The 24,051-nt window shown below is 32.6% G+C and overlaps 1 protein-coding gene and 1 long non-coding RNA gene across 4 annotated transcripts in view; both read left to right on the top strand.

Moving 5' to 3' along the window:
* Positions 1 to 18,251, top strand: part of LOC149555646 (protein PAM71-homolog, chloroplastic) — a 206,861-nt gene extending 188,610 nt beyond the window's left edge. For 2 of the 3 annotated variants that reach the window (XM_089829760.1, XM_089829766.1), the window contains exons 10-11: positions 17,686 to 17,801; positions 17,910 to 18,251. In XM_089829760.1, coding sequence (XP_089685886.1) covers positions 17,686 to 17,796 — 111 coding nt within the window. In that variant the 3' untranslated portion in view covers positions 17,797 to 17,801; positions 17,910 to 18,251. The remainder of the gene's footprint in view (positions 1 to 17,685; positions 17,802 to 17,909) is intronic. The other variant, XM_089829761.1, reaches the window with a different exon arrangement.
* Positions 18,252 to 22,158: 3,907 nt separating this feature from the next.
* Positions 22,159 to 22,626, top strand: LOC149555648 (uncharacterized). Its single transcript, XR_016365332.1, has 2 exons — positions 22,159 to 22,261; positions 22,397 to 22,626. It is a non-coding gene; the product is annotated as an uncharacterized LOC149555648 (long non-coding RNA).
* Positions 22,627 to 24,051: the final 1,425 nt, after the last annotated feature.

The raw sequence follows: 24,051 nt of genomic DNA on the forward strand, positions 1-24,051 counted from the left end.
ATTCCAAGGTGACAGATGTAGAATTGTCAGGGCCATGACAGATTGATGGTTTCCTACAAGGCATCACTCATGGAAGATGGTTCATTTATGCAATTCAAGTTCACAGGTGATCTATTCTTTTGAATGACTAGCTATATGAATAATCTACTCTGAAAGAAAGATATGTCATTATAATGTATTACAAAAATTAGACCTAATTAGTAAGGCCATGCAGTTCAAAATGCTTGGATATATACAATGAAAGAAGATAGGTGTATACCTTCAAAGCTCTCTCTTGCTAAGCAAATGTCTACATCTTTTAGCTTGAGAAATTCCTCCAACCAACCAATAAGGAAAATCAAATTGTCTTGAGCTATAACATGATACATGCCATTGATTTGTTTTAAGCATATTTTTACAATCAATACTATCATACTACTACTAGGTACTCAAAACATGTAGTATAATAGCAAAGGGCACATCACCCATACCAGATTGTCTATCATTAGAATTATTTCCTATAGTAGTATTGGAATATGAGAATCCCAATATAGTAGGACTTTCTACATACAACATGTTTCATTCTGCCCACAAAAAATTATATATCAGCTACAAGATTCTTGCAAGGAGAATAGAAGGTAGAGGCAAAGCATTTTCAATGTCACTTCCAAAAGGGCAGACATAAATTTAGCTATGTGTTGAACCACAAGACTTTCTTTTTGTAAGGTTTATTACTATATTTAATTGATTGCAACATTTTTTTGAAGGTACAAATGATGAAAACAATGTTTTGAATTGCTTCCAGAATCTCCAAATGTTAGTGCAGTACTAATAGAAATGAAGTATTTTCAAACTTAGAATTATCTTCAATCCTTTTGGAGTGCTTGCATTAATATATTTTGATGCCAAGATAACTTTGGAGAAATTGGATAAATATCAATGGAAGGGGTGTGGGGATGAATGGCCATGTCTCCAATTGGAGACATGGACATTCATTCTCATACCTATTCACTGTAAACTAATACTCATGATTAGTTGTTGTCATAAACATAGTGATTAAATGTATAATTAGTCATTACATCTACAACCCAATATAAAGCATAGATCGATCATGATCTAAACATCAAAGGAACCAAAAATAATCTTGATCATGCCTTAATGATCTCATGACATATATATCTCATTATTTTAGACTATGGAAGATACAACATCATGTACGTATGCACATATGTATAGAAATGTGTGCATCATGTTGTTGTACATATCTATGTGTGTGTGTGTGTGTGTGTGTGTGTGTGTGTGTGTGTGTGTGTGTGTGTGTGTGTGTGTGTGCACATGCACACTTACCATAGTACCACAATAATGTCAAACTAAAGCTACATGCATTAAAACTGTTTCATCTTCATTTTATATGAAAGTTTTAATTAATTGAACCTATTAGACTACAGAGATTGATTCTAATTTGGATGCTTCCTCAGTTGTATTTCTAACATTAGGCATAAATCCCTACAACCAACCTTCTTTTTTTGAAGAAAAACCTTACAATATGCTACACATAACCTTGATTATTATAGGCTATGGAACCTATCTGCACATTGGAACCATGAGCTTTCAATTTACAATTCAAGCATAAACATCAGAATCATGACTTTCAAAATGAAAATTCTATAGAAATGCTTGAAAGACAACTTTGAAAATTAAAAATTCAATAGAAAAAGTCAATGAAATTTCTTTAAAAGCCTAACTATTAAGGAGCAAGTAACCTATAGATGTTGTTGTTGTACTTCTTTGATACCTATGATAGTTTTACTCTTACACATATGATAAGGTGTAGACAAGATTTTGAATAATGTCTACACCATACTTGTTTTCATCAAGTGGTACATGGTAGTGTGTACGTCTACATGTCCCCTACAATCAAACCATTAAATCAAAGATTCTTATATCTTAAGAAACAATTTTTTATATAGGCATCAACAAGAGTAAGGATTTTATATATGTACATGTATGTATATGTTATGGTGGGATGAAGACTGAATCAATAAGAGTAATGATTTTCCCACCAAAAGGATTGCTATTTCATTCCAAATCCATATAGTACTATTCCAATCCCAGACTAGGTTGAAGATAATCAATTTATAGGTCACAAATCTTGACCTTAAAACTTCATTCTTCCATGTTTGATCAAAATAATGATATGACTATTACACTTCCAGATTGCAAGAAAAATTGCAAAAAGTTGCATGACAACTTTTATTGCATTTTTTGCAATTTTTACAACTTTTACACAAACTTGAAATAAAAGACTCCACATGCCTTCAAAACTATACCATAGCATGCAAAAAGATTATAAAACATAAAAATGGAGATTTCTAGTAAACTAACAATCTTTGACGAATCATTGACCAACCTTTGACTTGCCTATAACCTTATTACAACATGTAAACAACTTGCCTAAATGCATGTTTGAGATTGTCTAAACTATCTTGTGTCAACTTAGACACTTATTGATCACCTTCTATACTATCCTGCATGGTGTTTGACCACCTTGTTTAGGATATAGGGCCCCTACACCAAGAACTAGGATTTTGTTGTAGTGCCCTTTTGATTGATGTGTATGTATGTATGTTTGTATGTATGTATGTATGTATGCATGCATGCATGTATGTATGTTAATAAATAATAAAAGCCAATCAACAGGTAGCATGGCCACAAGCTTTTAAACATAACTATATAAGGAATGAGTTAGGATGTATATAAGTCAATTGGTCTAGTTGTTGATTAGCTAGGTTGATTACAAATTCTTGTAGAACTATCATCATATTAGGTACAATAAAAAGAACAATGAACTATTTCGAGCTAGAATTAACTTGATTGGTCTATTTAGACCCATTAATTATTGTCACAAGCTTTAAAACATAACTATATAAGGAGTGAGTTAGGACATATATAAGCTAAACTTACATTAACTGTAAACTAAAACACAAAGGTTGCACTAGGGTATTACAGGATTGTAATTATAGAAAACCACTTGAGTTGTCCTAGTGCATGTGTGATGATGAAGAGTTGTATTAGGTGAGTAAATCTCACGAGTGGATATAGGAATACAATTACATCAAAACAATTAGAAACCAAAACTACATATTTGTTAGAGTGATAGTTCAAGGGTCTTGATGCCATGTATATGGATATGTAGGCAGCCTGGTAGGTGGAGCATGCCTCCAGTGTACAGACACCTAGGACATAGTTAGGTAGCCTTGGACATAATTAGGTAGCATGGATCATCACAATGTAGTATGCACTTTCTTTTGCCTTACCTCATGGATGTAATAGTTCAAAAGCTTTCTACCAAGTTGAATGAAGTCTAGAATCAATGCTAATGCTATATTATTCAAAATCAATGCCAATATTCATATTGTATAATTCATTTGATTTGTTTAGATGCCATTTGTACTAAAGAGATAATAATATTTAATTATTATTGATTATATACAACATACTACTAATGCTTTTATGTTTATATTGGTTATAATTTTATAGCCCAAAAATTTGCTTTTGAAGAAAGTCCATGCCTAACAATATGGATCCAGAACAAAATAAGGTGACAATTGCTAGATTGTGTTCTCAGTTCAAAATAAATGATAATGGAAAATGTTATTGTCCTTGTAAAAAATGTAATGGCTTAAAGTGTTGGAAATGATTGAAAAGATCATGAGGAAAGTTGTTGAAATGATATATGGAAATTGTAAAGAATGTTCTCAATCATTATTTTGTCATTAATGTCAAACCTGCTATTTGCAAGAATGACAATTGCTTTAGTGATCCAAATACTATCAATTAGTTGATTGACAAGGAGGAGGAAATCAATACACCAAGAGAAAGGTTGAAGTTATGATGTTGTAATGAAGTACAAGGATTAGTCAAGTCATTGATGAAATAAGTGTGTTGATGACATACTATAAGACATAGAGAATGGGCACATAGAAACATATCAAAGATGTAAAGTTTTAGCTAAGACATTTGTAAAGCCTAACTAAAGTTCATTAGAGAGAGGGAGCCAAGCAAGCTAGTAGGAGCCAAGTAGATTCCTAGTTGAAGCCGAGCAAGATCAATATCAAGTGCCGAGTAAACTTTAGATGCCGAGTGATATCAAGTGCCGAGTAAACTTCAAATGCTGAGTGATATCAAGTGCCGAGTAAACTTCAGATGTCGAGTGATATCAAGTGCCGAGTAAACTTTAGATGCCAAATGATATCAAGTGCCGAGAAGATATAGGTGTTGAGTAACATAGAGATGTCGAGCACCAGTAAAACCAATAGTGCCGAGTAACACAAAGATGCCGAGCACCCGTAAAAACAATAATGTCGAGTTGTTGCATTATTTTGAAAATCAAAGATTTGCTAGATCTAAGCTGACAAGGTTGTTATCTAGAAGTTTGTAAATTAAATAGAAGATAAGAATGATGAGCTGGTGGCACATAACACCATGTAAAATATTTTTAAGGATACAAATGATGAAGTTTCTAGATGATAACAAGATATGAGGTAGATACATTGTATCCTACCTAATCTGTTTTGAAACCCTAAAATTAGAGAAGAAGAATTGAGCAGCAAAGGAAAAATCATATTTCTATTTAAGGATTCGTAAGTTCATGAAGAAAAGAGAGATAGAGGCGGTCAAGCATGAAAGCATAAAATCCTGAAGGAGGTGCTAAGGAGGAGAGAGAGCATAGTTACTCTGTTTCAATAAGAAGACCCTAGATATGGATGCATTGGCATGATGAGTAAGAAGACTCAAGGAGACAAAGCTTGATATGAAGACAAGCAATCAAAGCTAAAGTGATTGAAGCCAAGCATAAGGATTGAACTGAAAGTGTGATCTAAAATCTGAAAAGTATGTTGTAAGTTATATTAGATCAAAAGGCCATTATCGTTACTTTCTAGCAATTGTAACAGTTAGTTTAAATCCTATAAACTTAGGTTGGTTTGATAATCATGAGATAAATCCTTTAACAGGGTGACATTCCAAGTGAATGTTCTAAAGTCCTTTAGCTAGGCCCATTCCTAACAGTTGGTGAAATCCTCTAACAAGGTCACATTTAATAGTGTGTTGTAAGCCTTTAACAGGGCATCACTTTAGAAGAGTGAGAATCAAGTAGCATGTTACTGGTGGTTTTTCTCAAATTGGGTTTCCATGTAAATCATTGTGTCATGTGTTGATCTTGAATGTTTCATCTGTGCATGTTGATTTACTGTAACTTGCTAATATGGTTGATTTAAGTTTGGATGGATGAAAAGTGTATGGATTTATTAAAAGTGTAGAAAAAGTATTATTAGGGCATTTGGACCTTGAATAACTGATTCACACCCCCGCCCCCCCTCTCAGTTATTCTAAAAGAATTCTAACAATTGGTATCAGAGCTGAACTGTTGATTTAGTTTAAAGGAACTATAAGTAGAAAAGATCAAAATGCCTAAGAGAGAAGTTTCCAAGCTCAACAAAGACAACTTTGTTGCATGGAAAAGTTTGATGAAGCTACATCTTGAATCCATAGGAGATTATGCCCAAAATTCAATTGTCACTGAACATGTAGATCCAACTGGTACTCTTACTGCAGAAGACTTGGAAAACAAGCAAGAACACAATCAGACAATGCTGGAGATTGCCTCTACACTCAACTATGCTGAATTTGATGATATCAAAGGATGTGACACTGCATTCAAAATATGGAAAACCCTATCAGACATCTATGGAGGAGATCATAATGTACAAAGAGCAAAAAGAGAAAGTCTTAGAGGAAAGTTTTGATGATATGAAAATGGAGGAAAATGAGAATGCTGCTCCGTATGGTGCAATAATAAAAGATGTGGTAAGTGCAATAAGATACTTAAGTGGTCAACTGGATGAAAATACTGTTAATAGTAAGTTCTTAAGAACCTTGCTCCCTATCTATGCTATTAGAGTATCAGCAATACAAGAACTAAGATGTATATCAGGAAACAATCTAAGTTTTGAAGGTATAATAGGTAGACTCACTGCATTTGAGTTATCTAATTTTGACAACTACAAACTAGAGAATGTTGAATCTGCCTTTAGGGCCAAGTTAGCACTAAAAGATGCTGAATAGGTGAAATCAAAGAAAGGAAGAAAAATGAAGGATGTATCCAGTGACAGTAGCACTAATGAGGAAGATGTGGAACAATTGGAAGCATTGCTTGCTAGAAGATTTCACAGAGGTGAGGGAAAATTCAAAGGTAAGATGCCTATCATTTGTTTCAATTGCAATGAAGTAGGTCATATTTCTAGCAGGTGTCCATAGAAAAAAGGATTACAAGGAAGGCAACAAAAAAAAATTCAGAAGAGATGATGACAAGAGAGATTACAAAGAAAAAGGTGAGAAGTGTTATATTGTTGAAGAAAATTCTGATGAGAATGATGGTGAAGTTGTTTATGTAGCCATGAAGGATCAATTTGATGAAGAAGAGCCCACAACACTAGTAACATGTATGAACAAGAATGACAGGTGGACCATAGACAGTGGATGCTCACATCACATGACAGGAGACAAAAGTAGGTTTGTTAACTTTACTTAGGATGATGGAAATAGTGTTAGATTTGGTAATGATGCTCCATGTCAAATCAAAGGAAAAGGTTCCATTAAGCTCACAGAACAAATTTCATGTGATAATGCATACTATGTTGAAGGATTAAACTACAATTTGCTGAGTGTCTCACAGTTAGGCAATATAGGATGCAAAGTAGAATTTGGAAACAAAATTGCAAAAATCTATGATACTGATGGTAAACTGATAGGAAAAGGAGATCAAACAAGGAGTAATTTGTTTTACCTTGATATGGATGATGTTTCTTATTTTATTACAAAATTTGATGATGAATGGTTGTGGCATAGAAGATTATGTCATGTCAACTTTGACAATCTGGTCAAGATCAGTAAAATGAAGAAAGTCAGAGGTTTACCAAAATTGAAGAAGCCTGATAATATCATGTGCAAACAATGTCTGTTAGGAAAGATGATAAAGTCAAGTTTCAAAATCAAAAACTATACATCCAAAGAAGTACTTGAACTAGTTCATACTGACTTATGTGGTCCAATGGAAGTACAAAGCTATAGAGGAGATAAATACATAATGTTGTTTGCTGATGACTATTCCAAGATGATGACTGTTATGTTCTTAAAACAAAAATCTGATGCTTTTCAAATGTTTAAGTGGTATGTGGCTAGAGTTGAAAAGGAAACAGGAAAAAGCTTGAAATGCCTAAGATCAGACAAAGGTGGTGAATTCACATCAAATGAATTCGAGATATTTTGTAATGATAAAGGAATCAAAAGGAAAACGTCAGCTCCTAGAACTCCCCCACAGAATGGAATTGCTGAAAGAACAAATAGATCTGTGATTGACTGTGCCAGAACATTAATGATGGAAAAGACTGTTGCTCTAAAATACTGGAGAGAAGTTGTAAGTGTAGCTGTTCATACACTGAACCAAGTACAAGTCAAGAGAGGTACAAATACAACACCTTTTGAATTATGGTATGGTCACTCACCCAATGTAAAACATTTCAAAGCATTTGGTTGCAAATGTTTTATCCTTAAAAATGCTAGAAATGGAAAATTTGATGCAAAAAGTGATGAAGGCATATTCCTTGGTTATTCCACTAGAAGTAAGGCATACAAGTGTTTGAATACTAACACTAATAAAATTGTGAAAAGTGCAAATGTAAACTTTGATGAACATACAGAAGTCCAAGCTAAAGAACCAAAAAGAATGGATGAATACAGAACCTTTGTGTATTCTTATGAAGGAATGACTGATGAGGATGATGTCATTCAAATTGAAACTCAACAACAAGTTTTAGTTTCAGCCAACTCACAACTAGTGAATGCCGAGTTGCGGAATAAAGAGAATGCACAATCTAATTTTGAAGTCAGTACATATGAAAGAGATGAAGAACAACCTGAAAACTCAGTACATAGTGACCCTGAATCAGAAATATCAAACATGGAAACAAGGACAGAACCAAGATTATCCAAATATGTAAAAAGACATCACCCTGCTGAATAGATAATTGGTGACAAAGATGCAAGACCAATGACAAGGAAGGGACTAAGACATGAATCATGTCTAATCAGAAAATCTAAACCTAAGATAGTATATGGTGCATTACAAGATGATGACTGGTAAAAAGCTATGGAAGAAGAGATTGATCAAATAAAGAAGAACAAAATTTGGAGTTTGGTTCCCAGACCAGTTGACAAGAATGTGATTGGCACCGAGTGGGTATTCAGAAACAAGCTAGATGAGAATGGTGAGATTACCAAAAACAAAGCTAGACTAGTATGGAAGGGTTATGCTCAAGAAGAAGGAATAGACTATGGGGAAACATTTTCCCTTGTTGCTAGAATGGAAGGAGTAAGAACTTTACTTGCATATGCTGCATATAAAGATTTGAAAGTCTATCAGATGGAAGCAAAATCTGCTTTTTTAAATGGCATATTAGAAGAAGTCTACATTGAACAACCAGAAGGATTTGTTGATGAAAACAATAGGGATATGGTCTGTAAGCTACATAAAGCACTCTATGGTTTGAAACAAGCACCTAGAGCATGGTATGAGAGACTTCACAAGTATCTAATACAAATAGGATTTGAAAGAACTGATGATAATAACAACATGTACATCAAAGCAGAAGAAGGTAAAGACATTATTGTATCTAAAATCTTTGTGGATGACATAGTGTTTGGTGGAAAGGAAATGCTTTGCAAAGGCTTTGCTGACAAAATGAAACATGAATTTGAGATGTCTATGTTTGGAGAAATCAAATTCTTTGTTGGATTTCAAGTACATCAACTCAAACATGGTATATTTGTGACACAATCAAAGTACATCAAAGAGATTCTTAAAACATTTGGATTAGAGGAGTCCAAATCAGTCAACACACCAATGGCAACAGGAAATAAGCTATCCAAAAATGATGAATCAGTTGAAGTCAATCAAACAATGTATAGATCCATAATTGGAAAACTACAATATGTTGTACATAGTAGACCAGACATAGCATTAGCAGTTGGAATAGTGGCTAGATTCTCTGCTAATCTTAAAGAAAATCATCTCATAGCAGTAAAAAGAATAATGACATATCTTAAAGGAACTGATAACTTTGGTCTATACTACAAAAAGAATGGAAAATTTGAGCTCAATGCATATACAAATGCAAATTGGGGAGGCAACATTGATGATAGAAAAAAGACAAGTGGAGGTGCATTATTTCTAGGAAAAAGTCTAGTTACCTAGATTAGAAAGAAACAAACATACACATCTCAGTCCACTGTAGAGTCAGAATATGTGGCAGCAGCAGTCAATTGCACAAACATTGTGTGGCTCACACATCTATTGGAAGGAATGAAAGAAGAGGTAACAAAACCTGTGATATTGTATTGTGATAACACAAGTGCTATAATAAACATATCCGAAAATCTAGTAATGCATGCAAAAACCAAGCACATCACAATTAAGTATCATTATGTTAGAGAACTGGTAGAAGACAAACAAGTGAAGTTGGAATACATTCACACAAAGGAACAAATTGTAGATATCTTCACCAAACCGTTGCCAAAGGATGCTTATGAATATCTTAGAGGCAAGTTGGGGGTAATACCCCTAACTCAAGCAATTTAAAGCAGTAAGGAAGCTGCCTTGCATCACTAGCAATGAATCATTGAAATATCAAAAGAATGATGCAGAGGATAACAACAGGAGTAGAAACTCCAAATCAATCACAAGTATGGTGAAAAAGGGAGAAAACAACAAGAATCCAAAGCTCATATTTTTCATAATAAAGATGCTACATCTTTGGCATTTATGTCAAAGAGGGAGAAATGTGAAAACCTGATCAATACAAAGCAAGAGAGAAATATATATGAAAGAGGGAGATATATGAGATCAGCTAGTAAAGATGAAGCCAGCAAAGAAAAGTAGCAGATAACGTATACAATCTTGGTGGTAACTAAGTTGATTAATTGATTAGTTTGGTTTGCCATCAATGCCAAAGAGGGAGATTGTTGGAAATGATTGAAAAGATCATGAGGAAAGTTGTTGAAATGATATATGGAAATTGTAAAGAATGTTCTCAATCATTATTTTGTCATTGATGTCAAACTTTCTATTTGCAAGAATGAAAATTGCTTTAGTGATCCAAATACTATCAATTAGTTGATTGACAAGGAGGAGGCAATCAATACACCAAGAGAAAGGTTGAAGTTATGATGTTATAATGAAGTACAAGGATCAGTCAAGCTATTGATGAAATAAGTGTGTTGATGACATACTATAAGACATAGAGAATGGGCACACAGAAACATATCAAAGATGTAAGGTTTTAGCTAAGAAATTCGTAAAGCCTAACTAAAGTTCATTAGAGAGAGGGAGCCGAGTAGATTCCTAGTTGAAGCCGAGCAAGATCAATATCAAGTGCCGAGTAAACTTCAAATGCCGAGTGATATCAAGTGCTGAGTAAACTTCAGATGTCGAGTGATATCAAGTGCAGAGTAAACTTTAGATGCCGAATGATATCAAGTGCCGAGCATATATAGGTTTCGAGTAACACAGAGATGTTGAGCACTAGTAAAACCAATAGTGCCAAGTAACACAGAGATGTCGAGCACCAATAAAAACAATAATGCCGAGTTGTTGCATTATTTTGAAAATTGAAGATTCTCCAGATCTAAGCTGACAAGGTTGTTATCTAAAATTTTGTAAATTAAATAGAAGATAAGAATGATGAGCTGGTGGCACATAACACCATGTAAAATATTTTTAAGGATACAACTGACGAAGTTTCTAGATGAGAACAAGATATGAGGTAGATACATTGTATCCTACCTAATCCATTTTGAAACCCTAAAATTAGAGAAGGAGAATTGAGCGGCAAAGGAAAAATCAGATTTCTATTTAAGGAGTCATAAGTTCATAAAGAAAAGAGAGATAGAGGTGGTCAAGCATGAAAGCATAAAATGTTGAAGGAGGTGCTAAGGAGGAGAGAGAGCATAGTTACTCTGTTTCAATAAGAAGACCCCAGATATGGATGCATTGGCATGATGAGTAAGAAGACTCAAGGAGACAAAGCTTGATAAGAAGACAAGCAATCAGAGCTGAAGTGATTGAAGCCAAGCATAAGGATTGAACTGAAAGTGTGATATGAAATTTGCAAAGTATGTTGTAAGTTATATTAGATCAAAAGGCCATTATCGTTACTTTCTAGCAATTGTAATAGTTAGTTTAAATCCTATGGACTTAGGTTGGTTTGATAACTATGAGATAAATCCTTTAATAGGGTGACATTCCAAGTGAATGTTCTAAAGTCCTTTAGCCAGGCCCATTTCTAATAGTTTGATGAAATCCTCTAACAGTGTGTTGTAAGCCTTTAACAGGGCAGGCCTTTAATAGGGCATCACTTTAGAAGAGTGAGAATCAAGTAGCATGTTACTAGTGTTTTTTTCCAAATTGGGTTTCCACATAAATCATTGTGTCATGTGTTGATCTTGAATGTTTCATCTTTGCATGTTGATTTACTGTAATTTGCTAATATGGTTGATGTATGTTTGGATGGATGAAAGTGTATCGATTTATTAAAAGTGTAGAAAAAATATTATTAGGGCATTTGGACCTTGAATAATTGATTCACCCCCCCCTCCCTCTCAGTTATTCTAAAAAAATTCTAACATAAAGAAATGAAGAATTCTAATCACAATAGCTGAGAGACATTGTAGGAAACACAATCACATTGAAGGGGGAAAGGATTATCATCCTTTGGTGAATGTGAATTTTGAATTGGTGGAACATGGAGATGTTAATATTGAACTTGAAGGTAATGCTCCCATGGAAAAAGATGATCATGAGGCAGAGAACACAATTGAAGATGTTGATATTAGTGCAACTAATAATGTACTAGAGAATATGATTGAAGAAGATGTTACTGGCACAACTGATGAAGATGATGATAATCATGCATCTAATGATGATGATGAAGAGAAACTTAATATACTTGTAATTGAAAAGGCATACGAGCCCTTGTACCAAGGCTCCCAAACAACACTTCTCTCCACTGTATTATTATTGGTAAACTTCAAGGTTATGAATGGTATATCCAATGTAGCAATCTCACATATGCTAAGGTATAATGTCATTTTTGTCATCTTTTATGTTAGTGTACCGTTAAAGTTCTTTATATTAATATAAATGTTTTTCCATAGGTTGATAGGTGAGTGTTTGTTACCACTATCAAACATTCTACCTTGGTCTTACTAAGAAATATCGACCATTATGAAAGATATTAGAATGGAGTATCAAAAAATACATGGATGTCCCAATGATCATATTATATATCATAAACAACATGAATTTGCAACAGAATGTCTTGATTTTCACATTAGTATATATTGGTCAGATCAAATAATGAAAAAGGTGTCTCACAAGGTTCTTTGATACATTACCATTATTCCACTCCTGCAACGATTATTCAGATGTACTAGCTTGGCACAATTTATGGATTACCATGCACATAATAGAAGTAAAGATGACATTATGTGAATGCTTGTGTATAGTTCTGCATTTAAGGACATAGAAGATAGGTGGCCAATATTTAAACAAGAACCTTGTAATCTAAAGCTTTCATTGGCAGTAGACAATTTCAATTCATTTGGAGAGATGAGATCTGTTTACTCAGTTTGGCCTATTTTTGTTATTAACAATAGCATTCCTCCTTGGATGTCCATAAAGAGGGAGCACACAATGTTGGCAATGATTGTACAAGGTATTTTTTTGATTTAATAGTCATGTAAACTAATTTATAGACACAGTATCAAAATGGTCATAATAATTATGTTTTGTTTATGTTCATTCAACTAGGTAAGTACCAAGTGAAAGATATGAATGTATATATTGAGCACTTGATTGATAAGTTGTTGGAGTTATGGAATGGATTCACTATGTTTGACATCTCTAGATCAATTGGTGAAAGGCAATTTCAATTCTGTGCAATGCTTGTATGGACTATACATCATGCCCCTAGACTAACACATTTTTGTGGTATGTAAAAATGTCAACGCATATTTTTTGTTGTATGTTTAAGTTGCATGTGATAATTGTAAATATGAATCTTATAGTACACATGTCATCCAATTATACATGATCTTGTAGGTCTTTAGACAAAGGTAAAATTTGCATGTTCAATTTGTGGTCCGAAGATGAAATCTTGCCATTAAAAAAGCTTAGGAAAGTAGATCTTCAATGAGCATAGACACTTTCTCCACAAAAATCTTAAGTATGAAATTATTGAAAAACATATTTTCAATGGGAAAGAAGAGATAACATCAAAGCCATAAAGAATGACACCTCACATGTGGAAGTTGGAATATAATAGAATGAATCATTGAGGTAATGGCATTCCACTTGATGTAGGTTTTCATATGAAATTTAAATTTTGATACTATCTTTTGTTTACTGATGATATAATTTATGTTTGTGAAGGTCATCAAGGCATTAGTGAGAAACTTTCAAATGGACTTAAAAGCTATCCTAGATAGTTTAGTAGGTTTTCATACTACGAGCACCTTGTAATTGTGCATTTGTTTAATGCTATGCATATTGGAAAGAATGTAATAGAGGCATGGAAAATATTGGATGGAAGGTGTGACAAAGAAAAATTGGTGAAAATTTGCATCAACATTGATGAATCCAATCATACATTGAAGTTTTTCATTGAATCAAATAGAGATGGAAACCAAATTAATACGAGTGCCATTTTTTGGTTATTAACGTAACAACAAATTGATGCCATCTATGAAGCCATGAAAAAAACTAAATTTCCCATAGGATTTGTTGCAAACATAAGAAGTCTCATATCAAAGAAAGGTGATTTTGGGTCAAGGTTGAAAATGCATGATTGGCATACTTTCGTCAAGGTAAGTAATGTTCTTCTCTCTTTAAAAGAAATTTGTAAAACATCATGTACTTTTGATTGTTTTATTTTATAATATATTGAGAAGGTAATTTTATTATTACTACAACATGTTTTACTTCTATCTCTCCCACACAACTTTGACAACATGAGTGGCAAACACTTTATATATGATCTTGGAAAATACATGAGGTTAGAAGAGTTATTTGTTAGATTTGTTGTATGAAAGTGTTATTAGTCTTGTTAATATATTTTTGTGTGATTAATATCTTCTAAATGGTTGTTATCTAAAGAAAATAATAAAAAATACATAAAGAAATGGAAGAGAAAAATTCCTTAGCTTTTGTGCGAGATATAAAAGTGTCTACCTTCAACTCTTTTCAGTGCACAAGAACACTACCTCATACATCTAGTTGAGGAGATCAAATTGTGTAGATCTGTATTGACTAGGTGAATGTGGATGGTTGAGAGGAACTCAAATTTTTTGAAGGGCTTGGTTCAACAGAGAGCACATCCTAAGGGTTCCATGGTCAAGGAATATATGGTCTACTAGACCATGGTTTACATTAGCGAATATCTTCCCAAGTTTGTATCAAAGATCCATGTAGATTGCATTTGGGATCCCAACTCCATTAACAAATTCAAAGGGGAGTACTTGATGGAGAAAGGTAGACTAAGGAAAGTGAGAGGTAATTATAAGATGTTATTGTAGTTAATTAATTCTTACCCATCATCAATATAAGTTATTTCTAATTGGTCTATTTATTTTATACAGTTGCTCGTGAGTGGGATGTACCTGATTTGTATATTGCAAATAATCTTCATTGGATAATGCTATAAATTGAATGATCTCAAAAGAATGGTTGCTCATTAACATGGGAAGGTTTTTTCATTGGTTAAATAAGCTCATCGTAATGAAGATCCCAATGTTATGCCAATGGTAATTGATCTAGCAAATGGTTTAAGACGTGGAAAGGTATGTATAAGTTAATCTATCATGACCCATTTGATTAATATCAACTCAAGGATGGATACATAATTATGACATGTTTAAAAAATAATAGGTCAAGCACCATAGAGTGGTGTACTACAATGGCCATAAATTTTGCATGAAAAAGATGGACGAGACTAAGAGAACTTGCGATTATTGGATAATTGCAATGTTTGAGGTCATCAATATTTCATCTAGAAATGACATGCATACTCAACAATTTGAAAATAGATATTGCTACATTTTGGATGATATAATTGAGTGTGACTTTAATTCCTTCAAACAAGTTCTATTTTCTGTCAAATGGTACAGGCTACGACCCTGATAGAATTGTTAGTGAACATGATAATAGATTTACAATGATTAATATAAGGTCATTTGAGCCAGTTGGAAATGAGCTCTATGTTCTTCCAAGCCAATATGAGCAAGTGTTTTACTTCGGTGTTCCACATAAAATGGGTTGGTTCGTTACACACAATCCAAGAGGAAGACTGCTAAAGTGCGATGTGATTGAAGAAGAAGATGGAGGAGATGGTGATGATGATGGTGAAGATGAAGGAGAAGATGATGATGTTGATGATGGTGAAGATGAAGAAGGAGATGCTGATGATGATGTCGAATATGTTCATGATGATGGTGATGACATTAATGATGATGATGATAATGATGGTGGTGGTGGTGAAGATGATGATGGTGATGATGATGACAATGATGATGATGATGGTCATAGTGATGATCATGACGTTGATGATGGTCATTTTCACGATTTGGATGATGATGGTGATAATGATGATATTCATGATGATGAGACAGATGAAGAAGATGATCAATGACATGATCAATGGAAATGTATTAGGTGTTGATTACTTATAATATGTTTTTTGTAGAGGTACCAATTAAAAAATATACAATGCTATGCTTTTTGCGATGTATGCATATTGTTCATGTTATGTTGTATGCATTATTTGTAGCATAAGTATCATGTAATTTGTAACTAACTTAAGTCAAATGATTTACATATGCCAGAAACTATACCCCTTTAATGAGGATTGTACAAAGTGACATGGATTGGGAGGCATAAGTTTATTACACGCTTGCTTTCTTTTTACCTTCAACATTAACTTTAGGAAAAAATTATCAATATTAGCCTCATTTTATATCTTGATATTTTCTTTCTTCAACTATATCTCTCATTTGATGGGCTCTAGGTACCACCAAATAGGTATCTATTAGATTTGTCTTCCTCAAGTGAGGGAAATGTGGGAGTAGAAGAGGACAGTGAGACATGTAGTAGGTCTACGAAAGAGAGACAAACTAGAGGGGAAAAGATTAGAAGAAAATTCAATAAATGCATGCAATTTTTCCTTGCTCAAGGGGGGTCATGTTCTTATGATGATGAGACCAAGGGCAACATGAAGGTTCCCTTGAGGTATGCACATCTTGAGAAAGAATGGGTACCCAAGGAATTACCTCCATTTAACACTGATTTTTGTGTTAACAAGAGGATATATCACATAGCTCCATCATCATTACATGGTTTGGGCCTATTTTCCATGGATGGATAAAGGTCAATTATAACAAGGTTGTTGAATTGATGGAGTATGTAGGACCTTGTTACAATTACAGAAACTAGATGAAGATAGTTCAATATAAAAAAAGGTATACATAGGTATGCACTGTCAGCAAATTATCTACAATGGAAAGAAAATGATCAAAGTAAAAGACTTGTTGTGTACATTGATGGAAGGCCAAAAGTAATAGGGAACATTGTAGGTTTTATAAATAGTATGTGTTCTGGGTCAACTAATAAGTGACCTAGTTGCATTTTTGAGGTGCATAAGGGAAATCATGTTTTTGTATGTGTGATAAAATCAATAAGTTAAGCGGAAGAGTTGCTAATAGATTACAATTTGAATCACATAAATACAAGGAAAGTTACTATCATGGGACTTGTAAGTACTATATATGTAAAATTTAAACTAATTACTTCTAATTAGAACTCTAATATATAGTATACCATTTTAATAATAAGTTTTTTTAGCTAAGTGGACTATTCCTTTGATTATGGTGATGTTTTTATATATATTCTTTGTCACAAGGTGATATGGCCAAACCATCAGATGATAGAGGTAGGGATGTTGCTCCCACCCCTTCTCCAGCATAGATAAACCTTCTATATAAAAATTAATGCAATTTTAATTTTACAAAATGTCAAAATATTATGTTAGTTTTGTGAAGGTTTTAGACTTGTTTTGATACAACAATTAGGTATATGTAAGATGATTTTGGTCTATATATCTACACTTAGTCCAATACAATAATGTTAAGATGATCTCTGTTGTTTTTGATATGACTGATAAGAATTATGCAAGGATGATCTTTAAGTTGAATTGTGCAACTAATGAGATTGGTAGTTGTTCTAATTGGTAGCTACAACTAATGCGATTTGAACTATGCAACTTATGAGATTGGTAGCAATTAATTATGTTTTTTCTATGTTTGATTTTGATCCTTAAACATATGCAATTATCTTTCAAATATTTCTTATTGTGATATGATGATCTACTACTCCTGATATATTACACACTATAGGACTGGTTCCACTTATAGTTGTATAATGCTTACCCTTGACTTGATAAATATTTATTTGGAATGACTCATGGGTGGAGAGTTTCTCTCTACAGCATTGCCATTGTTATTTATTTATCTATTAGTAAATTCTATATGATTATTTTTTAGGTGTTGATGATTTCCATATGCCTACTTCCACAGGCTAGCCAACACTTTAAGATTGCTAACTACAAGATCGACAACAAGGAGCATGCAAACATCCACACTTGTTGTAACTAGAGATGGTAAATCCTTGTTTTGCTAGATTTTTTTATGTGTTAAATATGATAATATTTGTACTTTCTTGTTCATTTGAGTATATTATGATGTTGATTAACTTTGTTATGTGATAGGTACACTTGATACTAGTACTGCTGATAATTTACCAACCTTTCTTGGAGCAGCCAATTTTACTTGTACTAGATTGATGGAGGCATCATTGTTGATAGCCGAGAAAGATATGATTCCCTTAAAATTGCCTAAGCTTCTAGGAACTTTATAATTGTAATTATTTAGAGTGTAATTTTATTTTACTTATTCATAACTCATTTTTGACTAATGATGTGGTGATGATTTTACAGGAGGGTAAAAGCACATATCTATGTCATCATTCAGGATACCAAAACCTGTTTTGGTCAAATTTCGTTTCTCTATCAAAAATCATTTTTTTCAAAAATTGAAAATACCTTTTTATAGATCTCGAATTCAATATCATGACTATATATATTTTTGAGTATTTTGATTAGTTATAATATGTTATAATTTCAAAATGTTATAAGTCGATATTTCAACATTTTAGAAGATGCTCACTCAAAAAAAGAAAAATAAAATAGTAAGTCATATAAAAAAAACTAAAAAAGTATATTTATCTCTAGAGGAGAGAGTCATTTTCATGAATATGTAATTTTTTTTCAAGAAAGTGTACATTTGATTGGGAAGTTTTGACGAGAGCAAAAAACTATTGGCTTCTGAGAAGGTCGAGCTTGAGTACTTATAACAAAGAAAATATGGATAAAAAATAACTATTTCTTTTTTTGTTCCATAGCTATACATGTCATCTATAAGATATTTTCAAATCAAAACATAAAAGGATGATTTGCGTATTTTTTTTGATGGGAACTACACCCTATATTTTTTAAGTTAAAAAGGGGACTTCAAATAAGAGAAATGAATAAATTATTACTCAATTAAAAAAAAAAAAATGATAGGCATAAAACTCATCCAATTCTACACATTTCATCAGTTTACATCATATTCAAATTCTAAACACAAGTACCATTTTTCATTCATTAATGTTGAATTGTCACATTTTGATATCTCATTTCTTCATAAAAGGTGACCTAGGTTTGTGCTTTTACCCAGGAAATGATCCTTTTTATGAAACTTTTTATGATTTAAAATTGAAGATATTTGGGTCCACATTGCGTAAAAGGTACGTAGCTTGATATAATTGGTTACTACATTTTTCCATTCATCCTTGAACTAATATTTTTATCTAAAAATTTTGTTTTTTGTTAAAAGCTAGACTGACCAAGCCCCTAAATTAAAAGATCATCTCATAAAAACTATTGAGGAGTTCTTTGGTCAAAATATTTTGAACAAAGCCCAACTTCTAAAAAAAGTTTGCAAACATCTAAAGACTATGAGAGACCAGTATAGAAGGGCTCTAAAGCTCAACCCAAAGTATGAACATCCTCCTGTGGTGCCAAAACTGGAGTGGAATGAAATCATTAAAGATGCAAAAGAGAAGAGACTAAGGGATAAAAGAATCAACCCACCACCTGGCAAAAATAGGTATGTGTCTCATAAACTTTAGTCACATTTTTTTCAATAATGTTGATTCACTATTTTTTCTTGCAACAACTGTTAACATGCTGATTCGTGGTCAACTCTTCAAAAGGAGCAATGATTATGATTCAAACCCATAATATAACAATCAAGACAACCAAGAAACAATCAACACCTTCCCTAATCCCCATACAATGAGAATCATACAAGCAATGTATTCTTCATTTTGATTTTTCACAATATTTACTATCTAACAGTGAGTAGTGAGGCCTTTTGCCATTACATGTTATTTATAAGAAGGTTAGTGCATTTTCCTAAAATTAGTTCCATGATGAACATATGCAAATACAATGGGATGAGGTAAGAGAAAAATTTAGTATGACACATTTTCTACTGCAACTACAAATCATTTTGAACTTGTATTGCATTATCATGTTTTGTCTTTCTCTTTTCAACAAACTATCAGCTCATCCCAATTTGAAGTGATGGAAGCCATTAACATATTTGTTTTAGTGAAAACTTAGAATTTTCTTCATCAATATTCAGGATTTAGCTAAAAACATCTCTCCAATCCATCCATGTCAAACTTTGTACTAACTCACTGCACATGCATCACTGTTAGAAAGCTCAAAAAATGGAAACTCTAAATGTCCCACTATGGATTCCCTTTTATCAACACAAGCTTAACTTTCTTCTACAAGTAACATTTAAAAATCCTCAATTTATTTATTTTATTTATGCGAAGAGTGATGCTTCTCATCAACTCTAGATTTTATCTATACCTTTTCTCACATCCACCACACCTACTTGGATTTGTAAAATGAAAATGGGTTATTGGAGGCTATCTTGGGCTTCAAATTTCAAACCAAGACTGCTCAGCCTTGTGTAAATTCAATAGACCACACCTCATCTCCAATCAAGAAAAATTTAAATTCCTTGCACAATGTACATAGAAGGTAGTAGAATCAATCGATAAATAACTAGTTTTTTTACTATCGATATAACTTCATATAACTTATTATTCTATTGCATGGTCTCTTGTTTTTACATGAGCAGTTTAGTAGGAAGATGCTTTAATGACACAAATCATTATCTATACTCACTCTCTAGCAACTGATCTTAATAAAATGATGGAATCTCTTTTAAATTTTGTCAAAAAACATTTACACCACAACTTCATCTGAAATCATTGAAACAAAAAACTCCTAACTCTATGATCACAATCTCTATGTAAACAATGGTCATATTCATGTATTAATGTCTTCATTGGTAGTCAATGTTTTCAATTGGATCACCAACACTCATGATATTGCATAGTAGAAGAAAGATCACCTTTGTACCTCATCACACATCACACTTTGATAGAACATCACCTCGCACAATTTGCATATCAAACATGTTTAATTCATTTGTGGATTTATATAATCTAACATATTTCTAGAAGTGTGATTTTGGATTTATATAATCTAACATATTTCTAACATATTTCAAATTTTACATATATAGGCTACAAGACACATCAAAGGCAACACAAGCTCGGAAAGAGAAGGTTGGTCAACACCATCTTGGCTCTGGTAGATATATGAAGATTCAGTCACGCCTTATAAATAGTAGTAAATGAAATTTCATATCAATTTTTTAATATATAATTACAAATAAGCAATACATTAATTATTGATGATATTATGCAAAAAATGTAGGGCTGAATTTAATCTAGCACTCATAGAAGAAGACAAAGAAATTGTCTTCAAGAAAGGCTACAAATAGTGGTTGATACATAGGTAAATATGCCAAATGATTAATAATACGAATTGAGAACTTCATGAAAAATAATCTATTTGATGTTAATTTTTAACAATGATAACAATGTGCACATGAAATTTTAGTATAGCCTACTACTCTTGGCACAGATCTTACTCATGACGATGAACACATGGATCCTACACATGATGAAGACCTCAATGTGCAATGATACATGTACATATTCAATTTTTATTGAAAATTAATCATGTAATTATTAATAAAATATAACATCTTAAATTGCAATTGGTGTGACCTTTATGTGATATTTTTTGAGTATGCAGAGTGTGATGTTAGTGTTCAACATGTTGAGGTTGGGGCTGAACAAAATGTGACAGTAGATGATGTGGTACTACCAGGTAAATAAAAGTCTCTATTATGTTCTTTAGATTAATGAAATACTTATAAAATTAAAATAAAGTTTAGAATTAAACCCATTTATTTCTTATTGTAGGAGCACATCAACCTTGTCCTTGACAAAAGAAGAGGAAGCCTCATGTTGTAAGATCAAAACCACAAGAGCCACAGGATGCCAAAGATAGTCAGGATGTGCCTATTAGTCTTTATCAAAAAAAAAAAAAAAAGACTTGTTTTATGATGAATGCATTGATGGATATTTATGAATGTTGCTTATTAATGGATTTTTATGATGATGAATGTTGATGGATTTTTATTAATGTTGATGAATTTTATGTCATGTCATTGAATATTGTTATGTGATTATAATGATTGATGTGTTCACAAATTATTGATGAATGTTTATATGTATGTTATGTGATTATAATGATTCAATGATATACTTCTAAAATGAATGAATGAAATAATTACTTAGTCCTTAATGGGGAATTTAGAGTGATTATAGAGTGTGTGTGTGTGTGTGGGGGGGGGGGGGGTGCAAATGAGCTTCTAGCTTCACGTGGTTGGCCTTGTTAAGTAAAGAATATGAAAGGATTCTTGAAACCAAGTGAAGCTCAAAATAAACCCATTGAAAGAATTTTAGTTACAACTTATTTTTGTATCATGTCATTCTTGACTCTCAAATGCATTATTGTCATTATTGTAGATCATGGGGATGCTCGAACTCTGAAGTCTCCAACATGGTACTTACTTTTAGTAGGTAAACATAGAAGGTTCTAGGTGAATGGCTTAAAATGGCCTTAACATAAGTACTATGAATTACAACATGCTCCTTTCTCTATAAGTTGTATGCAGATTATGATTTACTACTGATTACCAATTTCTTCTTTGGTAGAAATGGGCAACATATTGCTTTCTCTATAAGTTGTATGCAAACATGGGGCTACTCTCGCAAGATATTGTGTATCACACTTGTCCACCAAGGAGGAGAAAGTATTTGATTGTCAATATTAAGGTATATTAATCTTCTAAGTTTACTAAAAATTTAGTCACGCCTTGTAAGTGTAATGTTTACTTTATAGATATCAAGTGGTGAGTTCATAATAATACTCTAATCTATTTATATGTTTTGTGTGCCATACTCAATGTTATCAACATCAATATGGTCTTGGGTGATTAGTAGCTTGATGTGAAGTAAATGTTTATGAAGTTCTGATGCTTATTTTGTTTTTTGTATGGCATTTGAGAAATATGCTACATTTCTAATACTTCATAGTATTATGTTGTAGGCAGATCTTATTAATATTATTTAAGATTGAGGTTGTGGGATCTTTCCAGCTAGATTGACCCATTATGAATGCATCGTATTAGATTTTTTGGTGTTTCCAACACAAGAGTTTCTATTTGGTTATTTGTTCCATATGTCAATGGACATGATCTATTAAGAGCAGCAAGAGAGTTTTCAACATTTCTGGTTGGTGCAACAACTAGTTCATTTTGATATTGTTGTGATTAATAATCATACTATAGGAAAGTAAATGAAGTTCCTAAATTAGGGATATGAAATGGTCATGCAAATGAAGGTGGATTTTACTGGTGAATGCGATTGGAATAGATTGAGGATGACTAAGCCATTGAAACATTGGAGACTCAAGTATCAAGCAATTGCATTTAAGACATTGAAGGATTGTAAATAAATAAAAATACTATAGCAAAGACTATTCATTTAGGTTTAGTTTATTTGATATTTGACTATTCATTCAAGTTTAGTTTATTTGATATTTTACTATTCATTTAGGTTTAGTTGACCACGGTGTGATTTGGAGTCAATTTACTGATAGTGCGTACTTTATCCTAGCAGATTTTTGTAGAGATGCAAAATGATTTTTTGGTAAATTTCATCTTCTGCAATACCACCCAACGTTATATTTGATCATCTACAGTTCATGCCAAAGGCTAATACAGCGGCCACCTATTCCCAATTCAAAATCTAATCTTTATTGTAGATCATCTATAAGTATAAGCTTTTGTTCATTGGGGTCAAGTATAAAGGTGGCTATATTTCAATTTCATTGTATCCGATTCAATAAAAATATATACTGCATTCACATAGGAAGTCTAAATATCTTGCTATGAATTATTTTGTTGATTTCACTAGCCTTGAATAAAATAAGTATATTTCAAATTGTCACAATGGTTAGAAGCTAATTGCACATCTTACTTATTGATTAATAAAATAAAGGCATATTTCAATATTTGTTCAGGTAGTTGCACCAAACAAGACATAATGTTAGGAAAGAGACAAAATATAATGGTAATGTAAATTTAACGTAAAAGTCATTCCAATGATCCTCTATGGCTTGTGAGTATTGACATTTTCTAGAAACTTATCTGCACCATATATCCATATTATGCTTGAAATATTTTTAGATCAAATTAATCTATATAATCATATCACAAAGATATGATTGCTTTTCTTTAGTCTAATATTTATATTACTGAGAAAAGGATTCCATCAAAAGAAGGAGCATACTCTCCAATATAGAACCA

This window comes from Cupressus sempervirens, chromosome 5 (assembly GCF_028749045.1).
Source record: "Cupressus sempervirens isolate cs-2001-9-10 chromosome 5, ASM2874904v1, whole genome shotgun sequence".
NCBI classification, from domain to species: Eukaryota; Viridiplantae; Streptophyta; class Pinopsida; order Cupressales; family Cupressaceae; genus Cupressus; species Cupressus sempervirens.